The 25,904-nt window shown below is 33.2% G+C and overlaps 1 protein-coding gene across 3 annotated transcripts in view; it reads right to left on the bottom strand.

The window, feature by feature from the left end:
- Positions 1 to 4,460: 4,460 nt before the first annotated feature.
- Positions 4,461 to 25,904, bottom strand: part of LOC118186799 (uncharacterized) — a 38,066-nt gene continuing 16,622 nt past the window's right edge. For all 3 annotated transcript variants that reach the window (XM_035356949.2, XM_035356947.2, XM_035356948.2), the window contains exons 3-7: positions 24,695 to 24,744; positions 21,989 to 22,151; positions 19,303 to 19,556; positions 12,808 to 13,080; positions 4,461 to 6,613 (exon numbers count right to left, since the gene is read on the bottom strand). In XM_035356949.2, coding sequence (XP_035212840.1) covers positions 5,876 to 6,613; positions 12,808 to 13,080; positions 19,303 to 19,556; positions 21,989 to 22,151; positions 24,695 to 24,744 — 1,478 coding nt within the window. In that variant the 3' untranslated portion in view covers positions 4,461 to 5,875. The remainder of the gene's footprint in view (positions 6,614 to 12,807; positions 13,081 to 19,302; positions 19,557 to 21,988; positions 22,152 to 24,694; positions 24,745 to 25,904) is intronic.

The raw sequence follows: 25,904 nt of genomic DNA, 5'->3' as shown, positions 1-25,904 counted from the left end.
ACGTATAATTGGTATAAATATTTTTTTTTCATATGCATAGTTTTATGTTAAGATAGATTTATGTTGAAACGCTTAGGCTAAACAAAAGTTGCATGTGTTTGAGTAGTTATTTGTACGGTTAGCCCTTGCCGAGTTTGAACCTGCGGAACATGGTTTCGCGTTTACGCTTTATCTTAATTGTTTAGATTTACTAATACCATTTAAGAAATATGCAATAAAGAACAGACACCTTAGGTCCAAAATCAGAGACGTTCTTATACATATCCAAAGACTCGGACTGGATATTTGTCATATCTAATGCTTATTCATCTCCATATGTTACTAAACTATATTTGTCTTTTTTAAATTTTTTATTTCATTTTAATGTTCCAACAATTTCATTTATCTACGCAATGCTGATGGACGAGAGCTCCAAAGACTTGCTTATTACACCTTAGGCCTTAGAAAAGACACTTATTCTTACATTTAGGCTTTTGGAAGCATCAGTTGTTGAACTTGAAAAGTTCAACAACTGATGAGTGTACTTTGTCCACCGCTAGTTTTATTCGTTGGAGTTCAACGTTACCACATCAACACTGAATACTTGCTTGTATCATCTCTCGGAAGTCATCAATAATTTGAAAGTATTTCTATCAATTTAAAATGAAGCCAAACAACTGTGCAAGTGCCAGTAACTGGTAATTCTCAGATACGGAAGAAGCAGAAATCGAAAAATTAACCGACGAATGAAAAATGAAGACTTCGATGATTTTATAAAACCAAACGACAGTGAAAGCAGAGATTCGAAACTGCAGACCTCCGACTTACTAGCCGAACATGCTTCTAAAAATGAGATGACGAATGTTTGCAGCACAGATGAAGAAATTTCTTTACGACGATACTCACATAAATATTGTCCAAAAATGTTGTGCACAATAAAAAGGGAGAGAGACTAGAAAAGTGTTCCACAAATCCCTTACGAAAATTTCTCATAGAATTCTAAGAAAAAAATCCACGGATCAACCTTTTTGAGAATTTAGAATTATGCCCCAGTTTTCTATAAACTAGATCAGGGATCTATAGAATTTTATAAAACATTAGATATATCTGCTACAGAGTTACGAACACAGATTCTATAGACTCACGGGTAGATTTTCTACATATATTTGTTCTGAGATTCTATAAAAATTTTTACTGTTTTTGAGAATCAACATACAGAATCTTACATAGTGTGTTTAGAATCTACTAACAGAATTCTACTAAAAATATCAGATACAGTTCGTTGAAAATTCGGCCATCATTCTAAAGAATCCTAAACAAGCTTCTGTCCTTGAATTTTCTATAGAAAATACTGTAGAAACTTTCGAGTATTTAAAAGCCTCATAAAATCAACAGAATTATTTTCTTTTGAGATTAGAAAAAATGAATCAAAATTTCAATTTTTGAATACAAATTTGTAATCTAAATTTTGAAATGATCTATCGCATGGAAGGGGCGGGATAAATACTTTTGATCCAGATTTAGTGTTTTTTTCTAATACAAAAATTAAATATTATTTGGATTTTAAAGAATATTTAAATAAAAATAAAAATAATTTAAATAACAGTTAAACTTAATTAAAATTAGTGGAACCATTCCTCTTATCAAGAGTGTATTTACAATAATAATTAAAAGCATTTATTTCAGAAACTAAAATTTTGCAATTTAACAGCATGGAATTTAATTCTAATTTAAGCTCTATGCAGTTTTAAAAGTCATAAGATTTCTGCGGCTATCGTTTAACAGACAACCATGTAATTAAATAAACATTCTATTTCAGGTTTTGCATGTTATTTGTTAACAAGGGAATGGCAGAAACTATTTCCTTTACCCTGTCGGAACCATCTTCAACCAGAAATACTTTGTTTGCGATTTGTGGTTCCACGTCAGCCGCTCGAACATGCTCTCTGACTGCGAACTGAACGGGGTGGTAGGTGTACAAGAAACAGCTGCCAGACGGTATTTCGTTCACGATCCAGTCAATCCCGTTTGGAACATACAAGACTTCAACAAGAAGAGGCCTTCGAAGAATTGGGGCTTGGCCACTTCTCCTAAAACACCGTTAAGTTATATTTAATTGTGTAGTCTTTGACAGCTGTTAAACGTTTATGTTAAACTGAACTGTTCTATTTAATTATTTTGCATTACCACGAGTTGTGGTCGCTGTAATACAAGAATATATACTTACTATGTTCTTAGTTATATTTAAATAAGAAGGTATTTTAACATTGTAAAGACTTTATTGGTGTTCTCAGATATGGCGAGAACTCGCTTGACGTCCGTTAGGGTTTTTAGAACTTAAATAGCATTGCCAGATCAAGTGAACTCTTATATAATGTATTCTGTAATTTCTGATAATGTTAACCGAATTGTTGATCGCAACAAGCGATGTATTTTCCATGTTTTCGTTTACTAAAAAGCGGGATTTCGGAAAATCGGTAACCATAATCCGAATGATATCATTAACTGCGATCTCAGTAAGTGTTCAATAAAAAGGCTATTTTAAATTTCTTACGACTTTGCCATCTTAATTAAAGCTAGAGCGATAGCTCGCTTGTCATTTCTAGTAGATCTGAAGGACAATGATACAAGCTGCTTTCCATAGGAAGACCCTACAAGTACACAGGCATATCTTTGAGATGTATTCTTAACGGCATACCAGTGCACACAGCTACATGTTATAGGGTTACACTTGATCTGGCAATGCTATTTTAGTCCTATAACTCTAGCAGACGTGAAGCGGATCTTCGCTATGTCCGAGAACAACGACAAAGTCTTGAGATGGTTAAAATAACCATTTTATTACCTCCTTGTATAAATAAAGGAAGTATTGTAATCATGAAATATTTCAGGTATCGCTTTTGGTTTCGCTCTTTAGATGCGCTATACATTGCTTTGTGTTCAACTTTCTTAGTAGTTTGAAGTGCGATTACTAACTGTACTCTGTGATGCTGTGAAGAGTTGTACGATTACTTTTTGTCAAAAGTTCCAGAACTGTGAAGTGTTTCCCTTGGTAAAGTAAATTTTTATCAACCTACCATAGAAACTGTATGCATTCAATCTATAACGAACCCGTACGCATGCAATAGTATGGAGGGATATTACATGCCTGTGTATAGTCGTTTGTCGGGGCCTTTTAGTGTACAAGTGCTTGCAGGGGCTTAATTAAGCAACATTTTGGTTTACAATAACATCTAGATATAGAATTAATGAATAGTTCCAGAGACCTTAATTATTATAATTAATTAATTAAGTAATGTTTTGGTGTACAGTTGTAAGTAGGAGGTACAATTAAGTAATATTTCGGCTTACAATAACATAAAGAGATGAAATTAGTTAATGGTTAGATGTAAAAGGGTATGTAGAAGCGCGACTGAATAACATTTCAATGTACAATTATCTGTAGAAGCTTAACTAAGTAACATTTTCTTGTACAATTACATATAGAGACAGGACTAAATGATAGTTCTGTTTACAAATCTACTTAGGAACGTAATTAAATAAAATTTTAAAGTATGGGGTATTTTAAGTATGGGCATAATTAAGTAACATTTTTGTGTGCATTTAAATATGTAGAGATGGAATAAAATGATAGTTCGATGTACAATTATATGTACGAACGTAATTAAGTAACATTTTAGTGAACGATTTTACGTAGGGGCATAATTAAGTATTTTTCGGTGTACAGATGTAAAGCAATTTCTCCGTCTTTATCACGTGTTTTGGTGTAACTTGGAAGCACTTCTGGCTGCCAATAGGAAAGTCCGCAGTTCGAGTCTCGGCTAGGGCATCGCTCGTTTTTCCTGTTTCTTACTCAAATAATTGGTTTCTATACTATAACATAGAGAGGTAGAATTTTATTTGAAATATTCGGGGTAGAAGTATGTAATAACTGCGTGCAGGGACATATTTAAGCAACTTAAGTGTACAATAACATTAAAAAATGGAATTAAATAATAGTTCGGTGCACTATTGCAGAGACCCAATTAAATAATATTTTAGTGCACAGTTGTATGAAGTAATATTTAATCTACAATAATATATGGACATAGAATTAGGTGAATAAACAGAGAAAAGCAAAGATTTAAAGTGTTAAGAAATGCGTTTTGGTACTTTGAAATCTCGCACTTTGTTAAGCTGTTACTGATTGATAAAAAAATGAATTAGAAATCCAAAAGCATATACTTTGCGAAGTGGCAACATTCTTCAAACTGGCTCTACAAACAAGATAAATTAACGATGTTTATTTCACGTAACAGCGATATTTGACAAGGCATGGCAGTGTAATGCAAGGATCGGGAAGTATTGGAAATCTTTAAAAAAAAAAAAAAAAAAAAAAAAAAAAAAAAACTTTGGTGAAAATATTTTGGACTGTAAAGTTCTGTTAAGAAATTTCATAATCTAATATCAAAACAGACAAAAAATGAATTCAATGCTGTATGACCAAATGAAAATATTTATTTATTTATTTTTTCTATAAATAGTATGAAAATAAATACATATATATCATAGTATGGCACTGAACCCTTCCCATATTTTCTATATCACGTAATATGATACAATTAATGATACCCATGCAGTTATATGATAATGGTTCCTGTACTAAGAACAGCGTTTTTTAATCAAAATTTATGCGATATACTTTCTGTGAAAATAAATCACTTCAGTTATGATGTTTATAGCAAATTAAACTCTCTGAATTAAAAAAATGTTGAGTTTACTTGATAAAGTTTTTAAAAATTTCTAAAAACAAAGCAATATATTAATTTCTGAAGAGCTAACTAAGCCTAATTATGTCTCCTTGGTTTGCTCAGAAGTCATATTCAATTTTAATTAGGAAAACAACTGTAACGTCTCTTATGTCGTATTTCACTAGCAACGAAAATAAAATTCGTTATTTTTAACATTTTCAAGGTGAATTAAGAACGTTAGAAAAATTAAGAAAATTGAATGTATTTTTCTTACATTTTTGAGAATTTTAATACCTTCTGTGAAAAAGGAATAATTTAAATAAAGAATCTCTGAGATATATTATGACCCCCAAAGAACACTCAGATTATTTCTAATGTTATTGAATCTGCAGCTACCACAATTTATTTTTACGTTATTAGATTACAAATTAATTTTAGGTTATTTAATCTGAAACTACTTGAAATTACATTTTAAGTTTTTATTTATTTTTAGGCTATTAAATAAGAGGATTCTCAGAGAATAGTTCGTACTTCAATGAATATTCGGGTTATATTTTTGTTAGGAAATGTGCAACTATCTTGAATAATTTTTAGGCTATTAAACTTCAGATTATTTTTAGGTTATTTAATCTGAAGATACCTCAAATTATTTTAAAATTATTGTTTACCTGTAGGTATTAACTAAGAGGATTCTCCGAGAACAGTTCATACTCCAATAAATACTTTGGTTATTTTTTATATTATAAAATCTGCATCTACTTTTTGTCATTAAAGGACAAATTATTTTCAATTATTAAACGGAAATTTAATCATTGAAAAATAATTAATTTAATTTTTAAATATTTACTCATTTTTAGGCTATTAAATAGGAGGAATAACCGAAAGTTTCGTACTCTCGGATTATTTTTAAATTATTAACTGCAGCTACCTTCACCATACCGGAATACTAAGCTGTCATGTGGAATTCTAGATAGACGAAACCGATATTAAACTGAGTTCCTTCACGGTCAGTAGAAGAGAAAAATACCCGAATCCTTAAATCGCAATGGGACCTGAGTGGATGATTGTTTCACATGTATTGTTTATATTGATTAAAGACATATAGAACGGGAGTTGAGACAAGAGTTTGTTTCCTATCGAAATCTCGAGAAGCACTGCTATAGAAATTACTCAAATGGCCTGTCGTCTATGTTAGGGGTCTTTGAGTGGTCAGCGATGTTTTGCTTCTTCGTATTTCTAGTGGTCCACCTTCTCGGTGTTGTTGTAAACCGTGAAATGCGATTCGAAGAGGCATCTCTCAGAACCTTTCGTCGTCCCCAAGTCTCTGTTTGGTCTTCTAGCGATTGATGGCTAGTATTGTCAAATATATCAAGCTTTTTTAAATGCCCTTTGCGTCCACTTGCTGCAAAGTGTGTGTCCTCGTCCAGTTTCTTCGAAGACCTCTGCTCCCAGACGCCTTTAATCTCTGTAGGAATGATGGCCGTGTCCACCAAGTCGTTTGACCACTCGTAGTTTGTTGTGCCTGTAGATTTTAATGTAGAAGATGGACTCGGTGGCGTGGCATGCGACTGGTACTCTGTGGGAGCCCAAGTTTCTTCGATGGTCACAGGTGTGGCCCTCATGCGTGTGCCAAATGGAGCGGAGGTCTGTACTTGACCGTTTCTGCCCTGATATTTCCCGTTGGATTGGTCTTTTGCTGGTAGTTCATCGATCCCGTACCATATGGGTTTGACTGTTGGAATAAAAGTGGAAGAGCTGCCATAACTTCCAGAAGAACTCCAAGAAAGCGTCACTTCTTTCTGGGAGTCGGAATGGCTCCATCCGTTGTTGGTGACTCGCGTCGTTCCGATTTCGCTGGCGCCTTTGGGGATTTTTCTGGTAGGGAAGTCCTTCCTCGGTGTGGCCTACATGAAGAAGAAAAAGTTGGTAAAGAGAAAGCTATTTCTCATCAGTAATTAACTATAAAAGAATATACAACTTAGTCTCAGAATGATTCGCTTCGTTCAAAGAAACCACATCTGTGTTTAAATATCTGACTTGAGAAAATCTTAACTACTTTTTAGAGATATAACTCTTTATACCCTCGGGTCCCGTTACCCGCAGAAGTGGGCTATAAAATAGATTCGTTGTATCCGAATTCCATATGTTTTGAGATTCACTGTAGCAGAATAAAATAACATTAGGTGTATAGGAAACTGTGATGGGATCACATCACAGTTTTTTACACGTGGAAGTTTGTTATAAACCCGGGTGTTCGATTTTTCATGGTTTGTTAGTGAGCCCTATGAAAGAATATTAATTATGAAAGAAACTGGAAACGACCCAGAAATTAGCTTGTTTGCTTTGGAACTGTATTTGTATGTTTATGTTCTGCATTTCCTTTGTACCTGATCGCCTAAGGATAATTTGCCAAAGGCAGTTTTTGCACTGGAAATGAGATAAAATTAAATTTTTAAATGGTCATTTTTTAATTGCAATTTTAAGTTTTTTAAAAAAAGTTTCTATTCTGTAGGTGTGTCTTTCCCATCGCATCCTGCAAATAAAATAGGTTACGGACTTCCCTGCATGATGCACGAAAAAATCTTTTCTTTAATTTGCAATAGTTCGTTAACAGATATGTAAGATAAAAACAGATACATTGAAATATCATAATTTGCAGCAGTCGCTTTACAAATATGTAAGCTAAAAAGAAGTAAAATAAAATTCTGAAACATGCACGATAAAAGTAAGTAAAATAAAACATAAACTAGTTTGTAGTTTCCCCTTAACAAATCTGCAGTATAAAAAGGGGTAAAATAAAGTATTACAGTGTGCGTCATTTATAGTAGCTTCTTAAATAGTATGTAAGATAAAAGAGGTAAAATAAAATTCTTTCCTTTAATTTGCTACAGTTCGTTAACAACTACGTATAAGATAAAAAGAGATAAAAATGAATACTAACTTAAATTTATAATAATTCGTTAACAATTATATGTAAGATAAAAACGGATAAAATACTTAATTTGCAACAGCCCCTTTAATGAATATATAAGATAAAAAGAGATAAAATAAAATTCTGAAATATGTAAGACAGAAACAAGACAAACAAAATCTAAACTAGCTGTAATAGTCTCTTAACAAATATGTAAAATAAAAGGGGTAAAATAAAATGCTTAGTAAGTAAAACTTTAGTTTACTATGGTAGTAAAATAGAATAAAATAGGCAAACAAAATACTAACTTCAATTTGTAGGAGCCTGTTAACTAATATGTAAAATAAAAAGAGATAGAAAATTCTCTAAGGTTTCAGAATTTAATTAGATTTTGATGGTCAACCTAAAGGGCTCTTTTAAAGTTGAATATGGTTTATCAGTTAAGATTCTCAATATAAATGGACCAGGTAAAAAAACGAAACATTTTAGAGGATATTAATTTAATATATGCATTTAGACTAATGAGAACGTTCTGTATCTTCAGTCTAATTGAACAATGAAAAAATATAGAACATTAACCTAAAATTACATTGAAATCTTTTTAATTAGATATCTCATGATTTCAGTTCCCTTTTTTGACATCAATCCTGTTCAAAAGTAAAAAAATAATAGTCTTAAGAACTGCATCTATTACTTTTCAATAGTTCAATTTGTTTATCCTTAAGCGACAAATTCAATTTAAAAGTCGAATGGCAACAGACTCGAATGAAAAGTGAAAAAATGCATTGACATCGAACGATAATCAAAGTGAATCAACGCAAAATCGTGTTTCATGACTAATTACTCTTTTTACGCTAATATTATTAATTCTTTAAACGTTACATGAGAATCCAACACAGATATTGAACGTGTTGTTATGCGTTTCAGAATTGTAAAATGTAACTTAATTTTGAACATTCATTGTAAAACGTTCTTTACACTTTAAAAGACAGCGCCATCAACAGCAGTACTAGACGTCCTATTATTCTGTACACACATGATATAAAACGCTTTTGCAAAAGTGCTACCAAAATATTCTATATCATGTCTACGTTACATGAAAATACCAATAATATTTAGTTCAGTAGGAACGAGCTGTTGTCTCTTTTAGAAGTATAATCAATGTACGTAATTCAGAAAGTTCTTCGCCATTTTAGTACTGGTTGGGAAGATACTAAAAGTGTAATGATCAGCATATACAGTCAAAAGTCTTTAATCCGGACTCGTCGGGACTTCGGCGATTCCGGATTATCGATTTTTCCGCATTATAGATCATCAGTTTAAATCTGGTAAGATGGCATGCAGAAATTATAAAATTAAAAATATGAAACCGTAATTTATAAAATAATGAGCAATTATGATCTAAAGGGTATCAAAATTTACCAAAAAAGAAGCCTAATATTTATTTGTTTACTTTATTAAACATTTCTTTCAACGCGCGGATGCGTAAAGCATATCTTAGGCATAGTCGAAATTAGACAATTGCAACCAGAAAACTATTTGATTTGTATTCGTGATATTTATAATGACGAGAAATTTGATTTAAATCATATCAAAGACGGAGTACATCGAAATTAAATACTACATTTAGTAAGGAATTATAAGCCGAATAAAATAAAAACATCTGCCCTGAAGATAACGATAGTGTTGACAAATCAACTTCCAGTTCATTGCGCGCCGCGACGTCCCCCCCCGCAAAGAGCAGCGTGAAATTGATAAACAGATTTCGGAACGGTTAGATAAACAAAGAATATGCCTTTATCCATTTTTTGTAGCAATTCGTTTTTTTTGTTTGATGGACATTGAAACATACTTTCGTTTTCTAGATCCTTTGGGAGCTCCAGCATCGGAAATTCTATTTGACATAATCGAAAGTTCAAGCTTACTTTTAGAAAATTGCTCTTACAGTCTGCAAAAAATAATAAGCCGGATCCAATTCGAAGATTAAAGAACAACGCAATCATCAACATTAACTGAAATAGATAATTAGATAATTTTAGCTTATACCGTCCGTTATATATTAAACGCGCACGCGAAAACGTATTCTGCACTTGCGCAGACGCATATGCGCAGTCGTAAATGTCTTGCGTGCACGAGTAAAGCGCCTATGCGCTTTAGCTTTGAGGTCCGGATTATAGATCATTCCGGATTATGGGTGTCCGAATTAACGACTTTTGACTGTACTATAAAGAACGTTCTCTTTGGCGTGGTAAAGTGGTGGATGTTGAAACTGTGTTCTTTAAAAGTACATTTTAATATACAACGCTATTACATTTCAACACATTCCCAGCATGTACTATACGATATGCATCGTACAGAAACTATGTTCTTAAGACGTACAACTCTCCCTACCAGTCACTGAGTAGTTAAGATAGTTTAATACAGGTACTTCGACTTGGCTTGGGTTCGAAAGCAGGCAAACGAGCCGGCTGCATAGGTGGTTTTCGTAGTTTTTCCTCATGTTATAAGGCGAATAGGAGCCTCCGTGAGTCCTCCGTGAAGGCATTCTTTCTCTTAGCAAGATATCCCTCTTGGCTTTATCGTATTCAAATAACCTAACCTAAAATCAGCGTACCACAACAACAGTTTTATAACGTTTCGAGCTTATGCTACGAAATATTACCACTTTAGTCTGTTCTACTCAATGCACTAAAGTACAACATTGGTGCGTGTTGCAGCTATGTTACTATTAAGTACATTCCAACGCACAGCACTCAACTGCAATTCATAACACATAGATGCGATTTAGAACGCTTTCTTAAAACATTCTAACACCAACACTGGACATACTGTTGTCCGTTCAGTGGAGTGACATATACTCAACTAGCTTAAGAACATTCAGAGAAAGTTCATTGCAAGCTCTTTACGAATATGATTCAAGCAAAAAGTTCTCTTACTTATATTGTTACGTGCGTTCGGGTTCGTTATTGGATTGAATGCACACAGAACCGATGATAGCTTGATAAAGTTTATTTTCCCAAAAGAAACACTTGACAGTTCTGAAACTTTCCACAAAAGTACTCGTGCAGCTTTTCTCAGTATGACAGAGCACAATCAGTAGTTACTACTTCAAACTACTAAGAACCTTAAACACAATGCGATGCAAAGCGCATCTAGAGAGCGAAGATATCTCAGTACTTCGAACTCATAGCTAACAGCGACAACTGAGAGCAACTGCTTTCTCCGGCCTTATATAGTAGTTTACCCCGGGCTGACTAGAAATTTTCATTACTGTTGATTTCTTGAAATTACTGGAAGCATATACAGTTACAGTTACATATAAGGACGAACACAGTTACACAGGAATTAGAGCAGTTACAATTATACAAAGATCGGACCCAAATGACTTTTGGCATTTTCTCACCAAATTTCATCTTCAGTTTGGCGGTATCTCGCCAATTATGCTAGATAGCCCTTTACATCAATGTTAAATGGATTACCCCTATTGAAGAGATTGCCTGATGTTGGTCGATGTTAAATGGTTTTCCGACTGAGCTTCACGTTCTCGAGGCATTTTATGTTAAAATATCCAATAAATACTACGATTTTACATATAATTTCACTAAAATTATTTATATATATGCAAATATCGTAATAATATCTTACACTTCTAAAATGGGCAACGACACAAATACTTGTGTTTGTAATACTTCAATGTAAAGTTCTTGCCATGTTTTCTCTGAACGTTCCTGGAAGAACTTTCAGTCGGTTTAGAATGTTCTCGCGATCTAAACTCTGTATATTGCACGTCAATATAGAACAGTAGCACGTTAAAATGTAGCACTGGACACTTTTATATAACATTCTTAGAACGTTCTGTGGATGTTCCTGTAAAGTTCTACCACAACGTTTCATTAATATACTGACAGAAATGTCTCAATCACGCCAATAACGGACAGGAGAACGTCAAAACTTGGGACCACTAATTTTATATAACATCTCTAAATGTTTTGGCAGAATACTTCTTTAAATTTCTAGCAGAACATTCTCAATTACATTTCCAAAAGTACCAGCATTGTTCGTCGAAATGTACGTTCGAACACGGTTGTAACACGCACTTTAGTACGTTGTGTAGAATATATAACACATGCTGCGAACATTTTGAAAAGTACCAGACTTTTATGGCGAAATGTGAATATTAAAAACACGATTCTGACATGCATCATTTTAACATGTCGTGTAGAACGTTCTGCATTTAAGCACAGGACAAATATAACAAATAAGACCCTTTCTGGATGTGTTCCGAACGTTCCTGTGTTGCTTAGGTAAAACTTCTACCTCTTTACCTCTCTACTACCTCTTTACATTATAAGATATTTTCGAACTCCTTCTAGTATGTCTTCGTGCTCTAACGGTAGCACAATGGACACGTATTCGAGAGTCCAGGTTCGACTCCCGGTGAGGGCATTACTCATTTTTCTTGTCTCCCGAGTCCAAATAACCTTATGACTCTACAACCCATTGCATGAGAATGACAGTAAAAATTGTACCGAAGGTGCTGTTGTCTGTGTTATAACTGTTACTACAGGCGTGTTTCAGAATTTTTCTGACATTAAATGAAACGTTTGCATTGAATTTTCTCTGAATGTTGAGGCGCTAGTTAAGGCAATGCTAAAAATGTAAAAACAAATTTCAAATTGCAATGCACCAGTATTAATTTCAGGTTAGAACAAAGCGATAGTAATTTCTGATTACAATGTACAGGAAGTAATTTCAGATTAAAACGTATTGGTGAATTTCATTTTAGAATGTACTGGTAGTAATTTCAAATTAGAACGTAGGGTCAGTAGTAATTTTAGATTACAGCGTACCTGTAGGAATTTCAGAATAGAACATAATATCGGTAGAAGTTTCAGATTAGAACATAGAACATACACGTATTAATTTCAGATTACAATGTACCGGCAGTAATTTGAGATTAAAACGTACTGGTAGTGATTTCAGAACACAAAGTAGTACCGGAAATAATTTCAGATTATAACGTACCGGTAGTAATGTCAGAATATACCGTACCGGCAGTAATTTCAGATTAGAACGTGCAGCTAGTATTTTCAGATTACAACATACCAGTAGTAATATCAGATTAGAACATGCAGCTAGAAACTGCAGATTACAACGCAGCGGTAGTAATTTCAGATAACTACGTACCGGTTTTGTTGGAGAAGCTGGGGAGCCCCAACTCTTCGACGGTCTCTTCTTGCTGAGATCTTCGTTCCAAGGCAGGCTTGGTTCCGTCGTGACCGGGATATCGTCCGGTTGTTGCTGCTTATACACCTCCTCGTTTAAATCGTAATAAGAAGGCGTGTCCGAGCAGTTGACGTTGAACCACCAGTCACAAACGAAGTATTTCTGATTGAAGATGGTTCCCACTGGGCAAAGGAAAGAGTCTTTGCGATTGCCAGGTTGACAAATATGAAAAACCTGGAAAAGAATGTTAAGTAGTTCTGCGTGGTAAGATAGATATTTGATGGTATTTGAGATTCAAAGCAACGATATAGAATGGTATTCCATAAACTCAGAGGTTGCATTTGAAACAACAATACATCGAGAATTCAATACTGTGAAATGGCATTCATATTAATTGATTACATATTATATTAATAGGTTATACTCTTCTTATAATAAGTTAAACAGTCATATTATACGTTTAGTTAAACATATATTTTAATTTTGCATTGTATAGTTTATATACTATTAATTACTACGCTAGTGGTAAGTTAATGCACTTGTAATAAACTACACTAGTAACAATAGGTTAAGCACTTGCATTATACCCCTAGTTATGCATTTATTATTAATTAAACATTTTATTAATAGTTCAGTTATATGGCGAATGGTTATAATAAATAGTTATAATAAGTTAAATATTTATACTATAGTGTTAGTTAAATGCTTATATTGTTTACACATCATATATTAACAGTTTGTAGAGTCATTAGATTTATTGAAGAAGGATATGCGAAAAATATGAAGTGCCCTCGCCGGGATTTTGCATTGCATAGTTTATATAATATTAATAACTACGCTAGTGATAAGTTAATGCACTTGTAATAAACTACACTAGTAACAATAGGTTAAGCACTTTCATTATACCCCTAGTTATGCATTTATTATTAATTAAACATTTTATTAATAGTTCAGTTATATGGCGAATGGTTATAATAAATAGTTATAATAAGTTAAACATTTATACTGTAGTGTTAGTTAAATGCTTATATTGTTTACACATTATATATTAACAGTTTGTAGAGCCGTTAGATTTATTGAAGCAGGATATGCGAAAAATATGAAGTGCCCTCGCCGGGAATCGAACACTTGACCTTCCAAATATGCGTCACGTATGCTTGCATTGACACCACAAAGCACGCAGAAAGGAGGGGAGAAAGTACCTCATCAGTTTATACACACGTTATGATAAGTTATGCACTAAATTGGTCTAAATTATTAACTGTACTAGCTTATAAGGTATTTCTCCCATTTTCCTAGCGTCCATCTGGTGTAGTGGTTCTGCACGCTGATCCGGTATTCCAAAGGTCCGTGGTTCGATTCCCGGCGAAGGTGTTTGCTATTTTTCATCTTTTCTGCCTCTAAAAATATCCTAATGACTCTACAAGCTATACCGTTAGAGGATGCGTTAGAAGCAACAATGTACAGAGAGATTTAATATTATTAAAAGTTAAGTAATCTAGATATTTACACAATATATTAATACCGGTTAATTATGTAATATATTAATATTTTCTGCACTAGTAAAAACTACACTAGTTATAATAAGTTAAACACTTATATTAATTATTCACTAATATTTACGTACATAGTTACACTAGTGTATAGTAGCTATGTTGTTGCACTAGCATATACTAGCGCTACACTAACACTATGATAGTTATGAGGTATTTACTCCCTCCTTTCCGCACGCCTTCGTAGTTTAAAACGGTTAGAACACTCCGCGCGTATTCGAGAGGTCCAGGTTCACGTCCCGGCGGCATATTTCACAAGTGCACATCAGCGTAGCCACTGAGGAATGGGGTTTCGAAAATAGACGAATGAGTTTCTATTGCTCCTGTGACTCTAAATTTTCATGCATGTGAGCGTAAGTTTATATTTTAATTTGCATTTGTTTCGCAGTTATAAATGTATGGCGTAACAGTAGAAAATCTTTTTTATGAGTTAAATTAATCTCTGACATTTCACTTTCGCGATTTTTATCACGCATTAATATTTGGATCGATGTTTACGGCATATTATCGCTCTTTACATCGAAAAAATGACTCAAGCTGCAATTAGCCTCGGATATTATGCATTTACTAACACCTGTGGATTAAAAGAATTCAAGTGTATAGTTATTTTTTTAATTGAGCTGAGAAGGACTGGAAGTGTTACAATGAATCTAGTGTTTTCTTATTTCAGTGCTTGCATTTTTTTGGTTTTTAAAGTGTAAGATTCAGAATACATATTGTGTTTGATCTGATTATATCCATTGTTAACATTAAAAGTTACATGTAAATAAACTGAATATATTCATTGTGAATAAGATAAATTTATTCTGGTTGATGAGTATTTCTTGTGTAAACAGTACATTTAAGAGTGAGCAGTTATTAAATGTGAAATTTAATACACTAAATGAATACGAATGCAAATTAGTAAAGTTCACTTTGAATAAAATTCTGCATTGGCTATTATTATAGAACATCTTTTTCATATAGACTGCAATAAAAAGTGCTGATTTCTATTTACATATATAATTGGTGTAAATATTTTTCTCACATGCATACTTTTATGTAATGATAGCATTTCGGTTCGATGTTTATTACATATTTCTTTCTTCATTTTATTTACCACTTATTAAATAATATTTCACATGGATACTTTTGCGGAGTATGCAACATGTATTTGTATTTATTTCAAATTCCTTCAACCAGGTAGTGAAATCTTCACAATTGCTTATATTTGATCTAACTTCGCAATGAAAATTTTCAGAAGAAATCGACGATGCTTTTGTACAGAAAATCGCGTGATAAAATATTTTCAACCATCTTGCTTGAATCTTAAAGCACGCGAAAGGTCATGTGACATGACAGAAATATTACTGGATTCCCATTGGTCCATCCTAGAAGCCACTCCCTCGATGGCTACACAAATGTGCACTTGTGAAATATGCGTCCCGGCGAGGGCATTGCCCATTTTTTCAGTTTCCTGACATCGAAAAAAACCTAGTGTCTCTACAGTGGTCCCGAACTAAAAAGGTGGTGGATGATGATTCTTCACCACCAAGATTTGGCGATTGGGTCCCCTAATTCCCAGTCGCTCTTTAAAAGGGGAAGTGTATAAGGTATTTTCTCCCTCTTTCGACCATGCGTTCGTAATGTGACAGTACACTCGGCGCGTATTCGAGAGGTCTAGGTTCGAGTCCCGGCGAGGGCATTGCTTATTTTTCACATCTTGTGCTTCGAGAAAAACCTAATAGATCTACATAGTAATAATAATAATAAGTTACTCTAATGCATTAAATTATTTATTATAATTACACAAGTTATAATAGGTTAGATAGAATAAGTTAAATTTAAGATAATTAGATGATATATATAATAGGTTAAATTTAAATTTCGGTCTAAATTTTAAACTCTCGGAACACTGTTGTTTCAAAAGCATTCTCTGAATATAGAAATTGTTAATATACATTATATTAAAAGCTTATACAGCAGCAATTAAGTTAATTATTCATTATATAAATAATATATAAGTGATAAGGGTTAAAAAGTGGATTAAATATTTTACATCCCTTTTGTATTTCAACAGCTGAATTTTAACTCTGCTGAACACAGAGAGTCGAACAATTTCTCTTAGTAAATCATCCACTAAGTCATCTCTTCTATAATGTTTCTCTTTCTTTATAAGCACAATTCCTTAATTTTAATCAAATTTCGATAGCCGTGGTCGCGGAGTTAGTACTGACGCCAGGTACTAACGTACTAACGGGGTCGTGGCTGTCTCTTTTAAATAATCACGCCAGAAGAACAGGAAGAAACTGACAAATTATTGAAGCTAATAATAGCGCACAGCAAAATAAATAGTTCAAGGAGAAGGTAGATATGAGACAAGTCCTCATTAGAGTATGCAAAATATCCTAAACTCTAAAACGTAATTCTCTGAATTCTCTGTGTCTATATCAAAATATTATTTGGGAACCTTTTCGAGATAATTGTTATTATTGTTAATTTCAAATACAGTGATAATTCGCTTGACGTCTGTAAGGGTTTGAAACTAGTTTATACTCCCAAAGTAAGACAAACTCTATAAATTCTATAATGAAGTTCTGAATAAATTCTAAATCAGATTTCAATAGTAAATAAATTGTATATTAGCATTCTGTAATAAATAAATTCTATATCTGAATAAATTCTACATCAGGAAAGAAAGTACTATTGCTTAAATTCCAAAAGAAAATATTATTGATTTTTTAATTCTTTTAAAGCTTCTATAGGATTTTCTCTAGAAAATTTAAAAAGGAAACTTGTGTAGAGTAATTTATAATTATGGTACAATTTTCTATACTCTGGATCTGATATTTTCAATAGAATTTTCTTAGTTAATTCTATATACAGATTCTATTTTTGGATAGTTTAGAAACTATATAAACATTTCTAGAATCTAGCCACACAGCTCTATAGATGAAAATGACAACAATCTTTACGCAATTTGGCGATTGCTCCAGAACACAAAAACCATCATAAAGGTGCTCTGATATAATGGTGCCGGATCTTAATAATTAAGGATTTATGATTAAATGATTTTACATACATTTTCTTATTATTAGAATAGTACTATTACATTGTATTATAATAATAAAAATATACAGTTTATTATTTATTATAATAGCATCATTATTATATTAGTACATTATTATAATTATGAATTATTGTACTGTTATATTGCACACATATTATTGTGTGTATACTTACTACATTATATAACTATCAATTATTTTTTATTGCACTATGTGCATATTATTGGATTGTTTCATATATTCCTTTTACTATTGTATTATTATATTACATATATATTAGTATATTATTACACACATTTTATTGTTATTAGAACAGTATTATTACATACTATAAGAATAATAAGAAATAAAAATTTTTTATATTATTTATTATAATAGTATTATTATTGTATTTTTAGATCAATGTCATATAGTATGACATAGTGCTTACCACAACTATTTATTATACAGCCTGTACTACTATTTTTAGTATACAGTGTGGCCAAAAGCCAAAAGGTCCCTTTACACCTGAATTAAAGTATGCAAGATGTGTATGATATTTCAGATTGGAATCGCCCATCCTGATCATTGATATAGCAACAGTGCTTCTCACGTGAATTTCAACAAAATTGCCGCGTGACTACCCAGGGAGGAGAATAAAGTCTGTGCGTAGAGAAATGGCAGATACCAGCGACTTCACTTTGGAGGAGAGCTTAATGACAAGTGTGTAGGTATACACGAACTAAAACACAGCAACAAAAATATAACAGAGGTGACGGATAGGTTCCGTGAATGGTTTGGTAAGGAGCCACAAAGTCATCAGACTTTGATCGCGTGGGAGAAGAAAGCTTTTGGTGGGGATGACTGAAGAACGCATCCTTGATCCGTACTTCAGTGACAGTTCTATAACCCACTATACTTACCTGGAGATGTTGAATGACTAGCTTCTTCCATAGCTGCAGAATTTGGGCATCAATGACACGGTTGTTTACCAACACGATGGAGTTCCCGCCCACTTCTCACTTGCCGTTCGTGAACACCTAAATGAACTGTCCCTTGTCCGTGGTGGATGCGGGTCCCTCAAATTCACCAACCCCTTACCCTTAGCCGCCTCGAAGTCCGGACCTTATGACACCAGCCAATGCTATGTGGGGACCATCGAATCATACTTCAGGAAGAAGCGGTACGTGAACAATGATACTACGCGGGCAAGTGCGCTTGAAGGCTTCCAGCATGTGACACCGCAGCTACTAAAGCAGACATGAGGACATTCAGGCGTATCAAGTTGTTCAGGGATAACAGTGGTGCACATAACCGACGTTTTGGGCAAAAAGTGCTATTAAAAGTTATAGTGCTCGTGTAAAAGGACTTTCTGGCCACCCTGTATATTTTTGTATTATTACACTATATAGATATTGTTGCATTATTACATTACAAAAATATTAGTGTACTTTTACATTTTATTATTATAGTAATATTTCACACTATTACAAAAATAATAAATAATATGTATTACATTATTTATTATAATAATAAATAACATACATTATTATTTATTATAAGAGTGTTATTATATCCCTGTAACATATTATTGCATAGCCTTTACTACAGTTAATTTTATAGAACCTTTATTATCATTTATAATACATATTACTGCATTATTACATTAGAGAGGTATGAATTATCCTAGTATTCCATTTTATACATGCTATTATTGTATTGTTTTAGTATATCATTGCATAGCCCTTACTACTACTTATTCTGTAGTCCTTGCTACAACTGCGCAGACAAATGTACAGCTATATTTGCATTTCTAGGTAATTACGATTGCTAATAGTGCGAATGCTAGCGGTGCGATGCTATGAACTTATTCTTACTTGGCAGCCGGCTTCGACATCGCCGTAGTATCCTCGTGTTGCCATTCCACTGCAGTCAAAAGAAGTTTCTGGGACAACAAGAAAGTTTGGAAAATCCATTCCAGGGACTCCTCTAAGAAGAACTTCCAGATTTCCTTCGGCATCTTCTTCTCCTGGGTAAGCGCTCCCTTTCTGATTCCCTTGAGGAGGTTGGTTGGAGCTCCACCCCTTCTCGTTTGAAGAGGGGGGTCGGACGTCTGTAGTCCAAGTTCCGTCTGAAGAACAAAAAATTAATTTCACGCTTGCATTCCTTACTCTTTCTTTAAAGTGTCAGGTGTATTTAAATACATTTTTAAAATTCGAATTCTTTAATGCCTTAATACTAAAATTTGACTTTTTAGAAACATTTCAAAACAAACCCCACGCAAAAATTTGCCATAGAACCAAAATTATATTAAAAAATAAACTTTTGCAATTTAAAGAGCCCATTTCTTTGTTCGTAATTTATATCAGCGGTTGGCAACCGGTGGTCCGTGAAAACGTTTTGATGGTCCGCAGAAAAATTGGGACATTGTTTATGTTTTTATGAAGATTCAGTTTAAAAAATGACGGATAACAAAATCTATTATGGAATATGCATTATACTTTTTTTTTTTTTTAATTTTAGCTACTACTTTTAGCGAAATTCCATCTTAATTTTGCTACATTTCAGCTACTTTTGCAGATTATCTAGCAACATTTGAAAATGAGAGTTGGCACCCATGGATATGCTGCTGTTATCAATAATACTCGAACTGGAATTCTATTTCCTTTTGAAATACAAACGTATGCTATTGTAGTCATTAATAACACAGTTTTTCTCCGTGTCAGTTGGCAGCTTGATGGATTTGATGGAACTTGATGGAGACTGTCAAACAACAAGTCAATAATTTCTTTATAAATAAACCTAATGACTTTTTTCAAAAGGAGTTTTCCAGCTGCCTAAGATATGGCAAAAAATTATAGTATAAATTGGTGCTTATATGTGATTTCAATGAAATTTTCTTACGTTTTTCTACTGCTTCAGTTGTATTTAGCATAAAAACACCGCAGAACGTTTCGAATAACATCCAAGTCTACAGGAGGAAATTAGATAGGACAAAAAGGTTTTTGCGTTTTAATCGGATTTCTCTTATAGAGGGATATAACCGTAGTAGTGGAGTAGCTAGAGGGGATAAAGTGGCATACCGCCTCAGGCGGCACAGTTTTAGGGCGGCATTTCCCGTATAAATCATTACTCTGTTGGAATTAGACATGAAACACTCGCCGAGTTACTTAGTTTACGTACTCGCCGAGTTGATAGTTTACCAGTCTGTCATGTTAAAACACCTTTTTTTGCCTTTTTAGCTTTAAATCTTGTCATACAGTTTTCTAATTTTTCTTCAGTCTTTTCTCAGTCAGTTCATCCTATCAATGGTCAATTTTCTTAACAAGATTACTTACACAATTGTTTTTTTGCTCTTTTAAATTTATTACTAAACACTGTTTTCCTTGCACTTACATGACATAAATTTCAGCAAAATCACAGAAATTTGAAAAGGGCATACTTTCAGGATTCGGGATATAGTGTTGCTTTATTTTTTTTTCAGTCTTTCGACAGTTCATCATATCATTTTTTATTTATTTATTTCTAATGACATGCAGCCAGCAGCAGCAGATCAATAACTCCCATGCAGCCAGCCCGCCAGGATTTGAACCACGAGCCGAACTACCGGTGTTCACCGACTTTACCGTTCGGCCGCTGGTAAGCCGGAGGCAGGTGAAGAATAATAAGGTTCTACATTGCCACATGAAAATAAACTGAAAACGAAAAAGTTTTTTCTATAGATGAAACATTCAAAGAAATCGCCACGTGATTTCAACTTGATATATATCTTTTTTATTCCATCAAAAAACTTTTGACTTAAATTACGAATGTTATTAACTAAATTACGATCATAGCGACGTTAATAAGGAAAAACGCCTCAACAACAGAGAAGTATTTCAGGGTTTACTTCCGTTGTTGCTAGAGAAAACCAAACAGAACTTCAGAACGAAGTTCCAAATATTATAATAGTAGTGCGAACTTTCCTCTCAGTAGCTGTAAGTGTTACTAGCTGTGAGAAGAGTTTCTAAGAAAAAATCTTTTAAGAACTGCAGTCTATTATCTGCACGTAAAAAACTCGAGAAACCAAGTGGACCTCTAAATTATCATCGATTTTACGAACGAAACAAAAAGAGAGGGAAAAACAAGGAAAACAATAATATAATTTTAAATTGTTGGAATTAAAAGTCTTTCTTTAAAAATAACTACATGTCATTTTAATACTTTGTAAAGTTATTTACATAAAAAAGTTATAAGTTGAATTTTAAAGTATATCAAGTGTGGCGGCAAATTTAGAGACCGCCGCGGGCGGCAATATCTCTACCTACGCCATTGACTGTATTAAGCTATTAAGTTATGTCAACAAAAAGTGTCTACATTTTATAATTCGTTTCTAATGCAATGAAAAGTATCAGAAAGAAGAGTGTCTCAAAATTTGTCCTGGCGTTGAGTTTCGTAAATACTGGTTGGTCCCTTTACGAAAAGGAAATTCGCGAATATAAAATGTAAAGTTTTAAAATTTTTGTAAAATTGCATTTTCAGAAACGCGTACTTTTGTTCCCATCCCGACTTCGAAGGTCTTACCTCTGTTCGTTTTGGAATTGGCCCTTCCTTTGGAAGGTGTGGTGTCTCCCTTGGCCGAGGACCAGGAGATCTGGGAACGCGTCTGCCCGGCGAACAGCTGCCCATTCCTGCCCCAGTTCCATTCTTTACCACCTCTTTGCCCATTGCTCGAATACCTCTTGACCTAAAGGAGTAAAAAAAAAGAGCATTAAGAGTAACAATATAAAGGCAAGGAATAATGTTTAAGCAGTTCAACTTTGGCACTGCTAGTGTACGTTTAAACAGTTGACTTTCGCGTAGCTAATCTACCAATAATCAGCTCGACTTTGGCGTTCTTTACCCTCACAAGTGACCAATTGATTAAGATCGTTGAATACGGGAAGTTCGATTGCAGGAGAACAGATTGGCTGCATGATTGATTTCCGTGGTTTTCCCCATGGGTAACGAGGATGTGAAACAATTTCCCTCAGGAAGTACTCCATGAAAACATTCCTCCCCCTAAGCATATCCACATATATAGTTATGATTTGCCGAAGTCCCACCCGTTTGTATACGAGAAACGTGGAAACTTATTGGGATCAACAGTTCTGTTTAATGTGATTAAAGTATTAAAAAATATATTTTTTAAAACTGAAACAAAGTCGCCAAATAAAGTCTAGTTTATAAAATTTACCAAGTTATATAGAAATGTTTCTAAACAAGGGATTAAGTCGCCAAGCAGCTTGGTCTCAGATTTAGCTAACCATTTAAAATCAGGTAAAATATAAACCTTAATCTGACATAGATTTTCAATAATTCTATCGATTATGAGAGCATCAGGCACAGGTCTCTTTTCTCCGGGAGCAAGAAAATTTCTGCAATTTTTTTTTTTTTTTTTTTTTTTTCAGGAAAACAAAATTTCCTGGAAACATCTCTGCTAAACTAAGGCTGTCCTCCGAGTGTTAAGAAAAAGGCAATTCATTTCGGGGGAAACATTTCCAGAAATGTTATGAACATTTGCATTAAAGCATTAAAGACATTAAGACATTTGCATTTGTGAACAGTTCATAAATGAATTTTTGCAGTTTGCTAATTATGATTCTATGAGACTGATTATTTATACTTTTCTTGTATTATATTAAATTACTTAAATTCCATCGCTGTTTCGAAGGGCAATTTTTCTCATTATTTAATGTTATCAATCAATTAATCAATTAATACATGTATTGCCGGGCTATCGCTAATATGTGCGATGTTGCCGTCTCAATGACAAGTCTGCCCAAGAGGCGCATGATGTAACAGTCGGACAGAGTAAGAGGATGTCTGAGGTGAAGAGAAGGGGATGACTATACGCCACAAGGTTTTAGAAAACCAAACAAGAACGAAGACCAGGATAAGCTTCGCAAGAGTGTCGGTATCTGACTGGTGTTAACATAACATACTACATAAGAAAATGCACAAAATACAAAGTTTTATATGCTAAAATAAGTCAGTATGGTAAAATGAGAATAAAATAATAAATGTGAAATACAAACTATATACATAACTATGTACACATATAAAAAATACATAAAGGTGCAATTAAATTAGGAAATTCGAGTCACGAGTGAGGTGGGTCGCGTAAAGTCTGATATTAGCATCCTCAGGTAGTAGAACATATTCGAAGGCATTGAATTCTCGTAAGTGTCAGCAGTTCGTAGCCTTATTAAAGAAACTTCCATTCATACGATTGATAAATTCTTCTACGCATTTCATTTTAAATTAATGTTATCCTAATAGCCGTTGACAAGGGATCATTTATTTTAAGCGATGCCTACTGAATAATATAAGTATTTAATTTATTTTAACTAGTGTAGTTAGAAGAAGTGTATAAACTGTAAATATAATGTATAAATAACATAAACCTATCTAATAGTTTATCTAATAGTATAAATGCTTAACTAACATTATAAATGTTGAGCTTATTATTATTAGTGTAGTTATATGAATTGCATAAACTATTAATATATTGTATAACTAATTAGTGATAATACAATGTATAACTAGTTAGTTTACTTACCTTTTAATAATATTAAAATTTCCATACATTGTTCCTTCGGACGCACCCTTTGACTGTATGTATAAATAATATGCATATTATGACTACTGTATGCTTAACCCTTTAATAATTTAAAGTAGTTATGAGTCAATGTTAATATCATTTATAATTATTATTAGCTATATTTACTTAATAATTTAGATTAAAACTTAACCTATAACCTATTATAATTCATTACAATTATTTTTGTTATTATCAGTGTTAATTATTATATCATCATTATTAGTTATTCTAGTAATTATTAATAATAATATAGCATTCGTAATTAGCGTTTATTATTATTATTATTACATAAATTGTTACTGTTAAATGTTATTGCATAAACTATTATTGTTATTATTTATGCAATAATTTCCAGAAACGTTATGAAATGAACTTTTACATAAAGACATTATGAAGTGTTCATAAACAAATTTTGCCTTTTCCTAATTAAAATACAGTGACAATAAATATTTCTATTTTTGTTGTTGTATTTATATATTGAATTGGTTAAATTCTATTGCTATTTTGAGGGCAATATTTTTTTCTCATCGTTTAATATTATAGAAATAACCGTGGACAAATGGGAATATATTAAGCTGGTCTTTCTATATTTCATTACGTTTTTTATCAGTTCTGGCGAAAAAGTGAGAAAAAAAACTTCTACTCACTCTGTATCCGTTATTGTATCCGGAAACCAAAGTCGCTACTAGAAGTATTCCTGGAAGAAGAAACTGAAGTTTTATCTCATGTGAAAAGCAAATAAATCACAAATAAATTTTAAAAAAGATGGGAGAAAGAAAGTATGAAAGAACTCAAATTTTAATATCCGATTAGAGGGTGTGCTGCGTTTTATTGCGCTTTTGCCGAGTTCGCAATTTACTAATCTGTACTCGAACTCTCCGCCCGCTAAAACAACTTTTTTTAAATTTCCTTTTACTTCAAGTCTTGCCATACACTTTTTTATTACTTTTGTCAGTCTTTTCTCAGTTCATCCTATCAATGGTAAGTTTTCTTTACAAGATGACCTATACATTTTTTGTGTGGTTGTTGTTCTTTTAACTTTATTACTAAACACTGCTTTCCTCGCACTTACGTAAAATAACATTCAGCAATAAAACCACAAAATTAAAAAAAAAAAAAAAAAAAAAAAAAAAAAGCATATTTTTAAGATTTCAGAGCATTATTTTTCTTTTCTTCTTTAGATAGTTCATCATCATCATCTCTCTCTCTCTTTTTATAATTTATTCCTAATGGCCCGTTGCAAGGAAACTAAACATTTAAAAAAAATATAAGACGAAGACAAGAAATCTGACATCAGTAAGGGGGCGTTCCTCGCCGCACAGTAGCGCTCCCAAATCGAAACGCGAGGAAGAGCAGAGCTTTTGCCGAGATGTTGCATGTCCATGTCTGCTTTAAGATTGCATGAGGAGCAAAGAGATTGCATGAGGAGCAGCACTGATGCGTTGAAGGTGCTTACGACGGCAACCAAGACCAGGTGTAGGACGGAATAATGCGACAGATTTCTTTCCAGGCCATTCGGGAATAATATCAATGTTTGATTTTCGCCATTCGAGTATAATATCAATGTTCGATTTTCTTAATAAGTTGACTTACATAACTTTTAATCTCTTTATTATTAAACTTCTGTGTTTCTAATTTTATTTATTTATCACTTTCTTCGCACGTACGCCACATAACATTCAACAACAAAATCATAAAATATTTCAAAACAGCATACCTTTAGAATTTACAACATATTGTTAAATGTTGCTTACATGTCTTTAGAACTCGCTATATTATTTCTTTAAAACTAACCTATGGCAATAACAATGGAGGGCATCATCCTTTTATTTGTAAAATGGTACTGAAAAAAGTGGA

This window comes from Stegodyphus dumicola, chromosome 1, assembly GCF_044657685.1.
Source record: "Stegodyphus dumicola isolate Sdum_Otavi_A_Nest chromosome 1, ASM4465768v1".
Classification (NCBI taxonomy): Eukaryota; Metazoa; Arthropoda; class Arachnida; order Araneae; family Eresidae; genus Stegodyphus; species Stegodyphus dumicola.
This window is presented reverse-complemented; position numbering and strand designations above follow the sequence as displayed.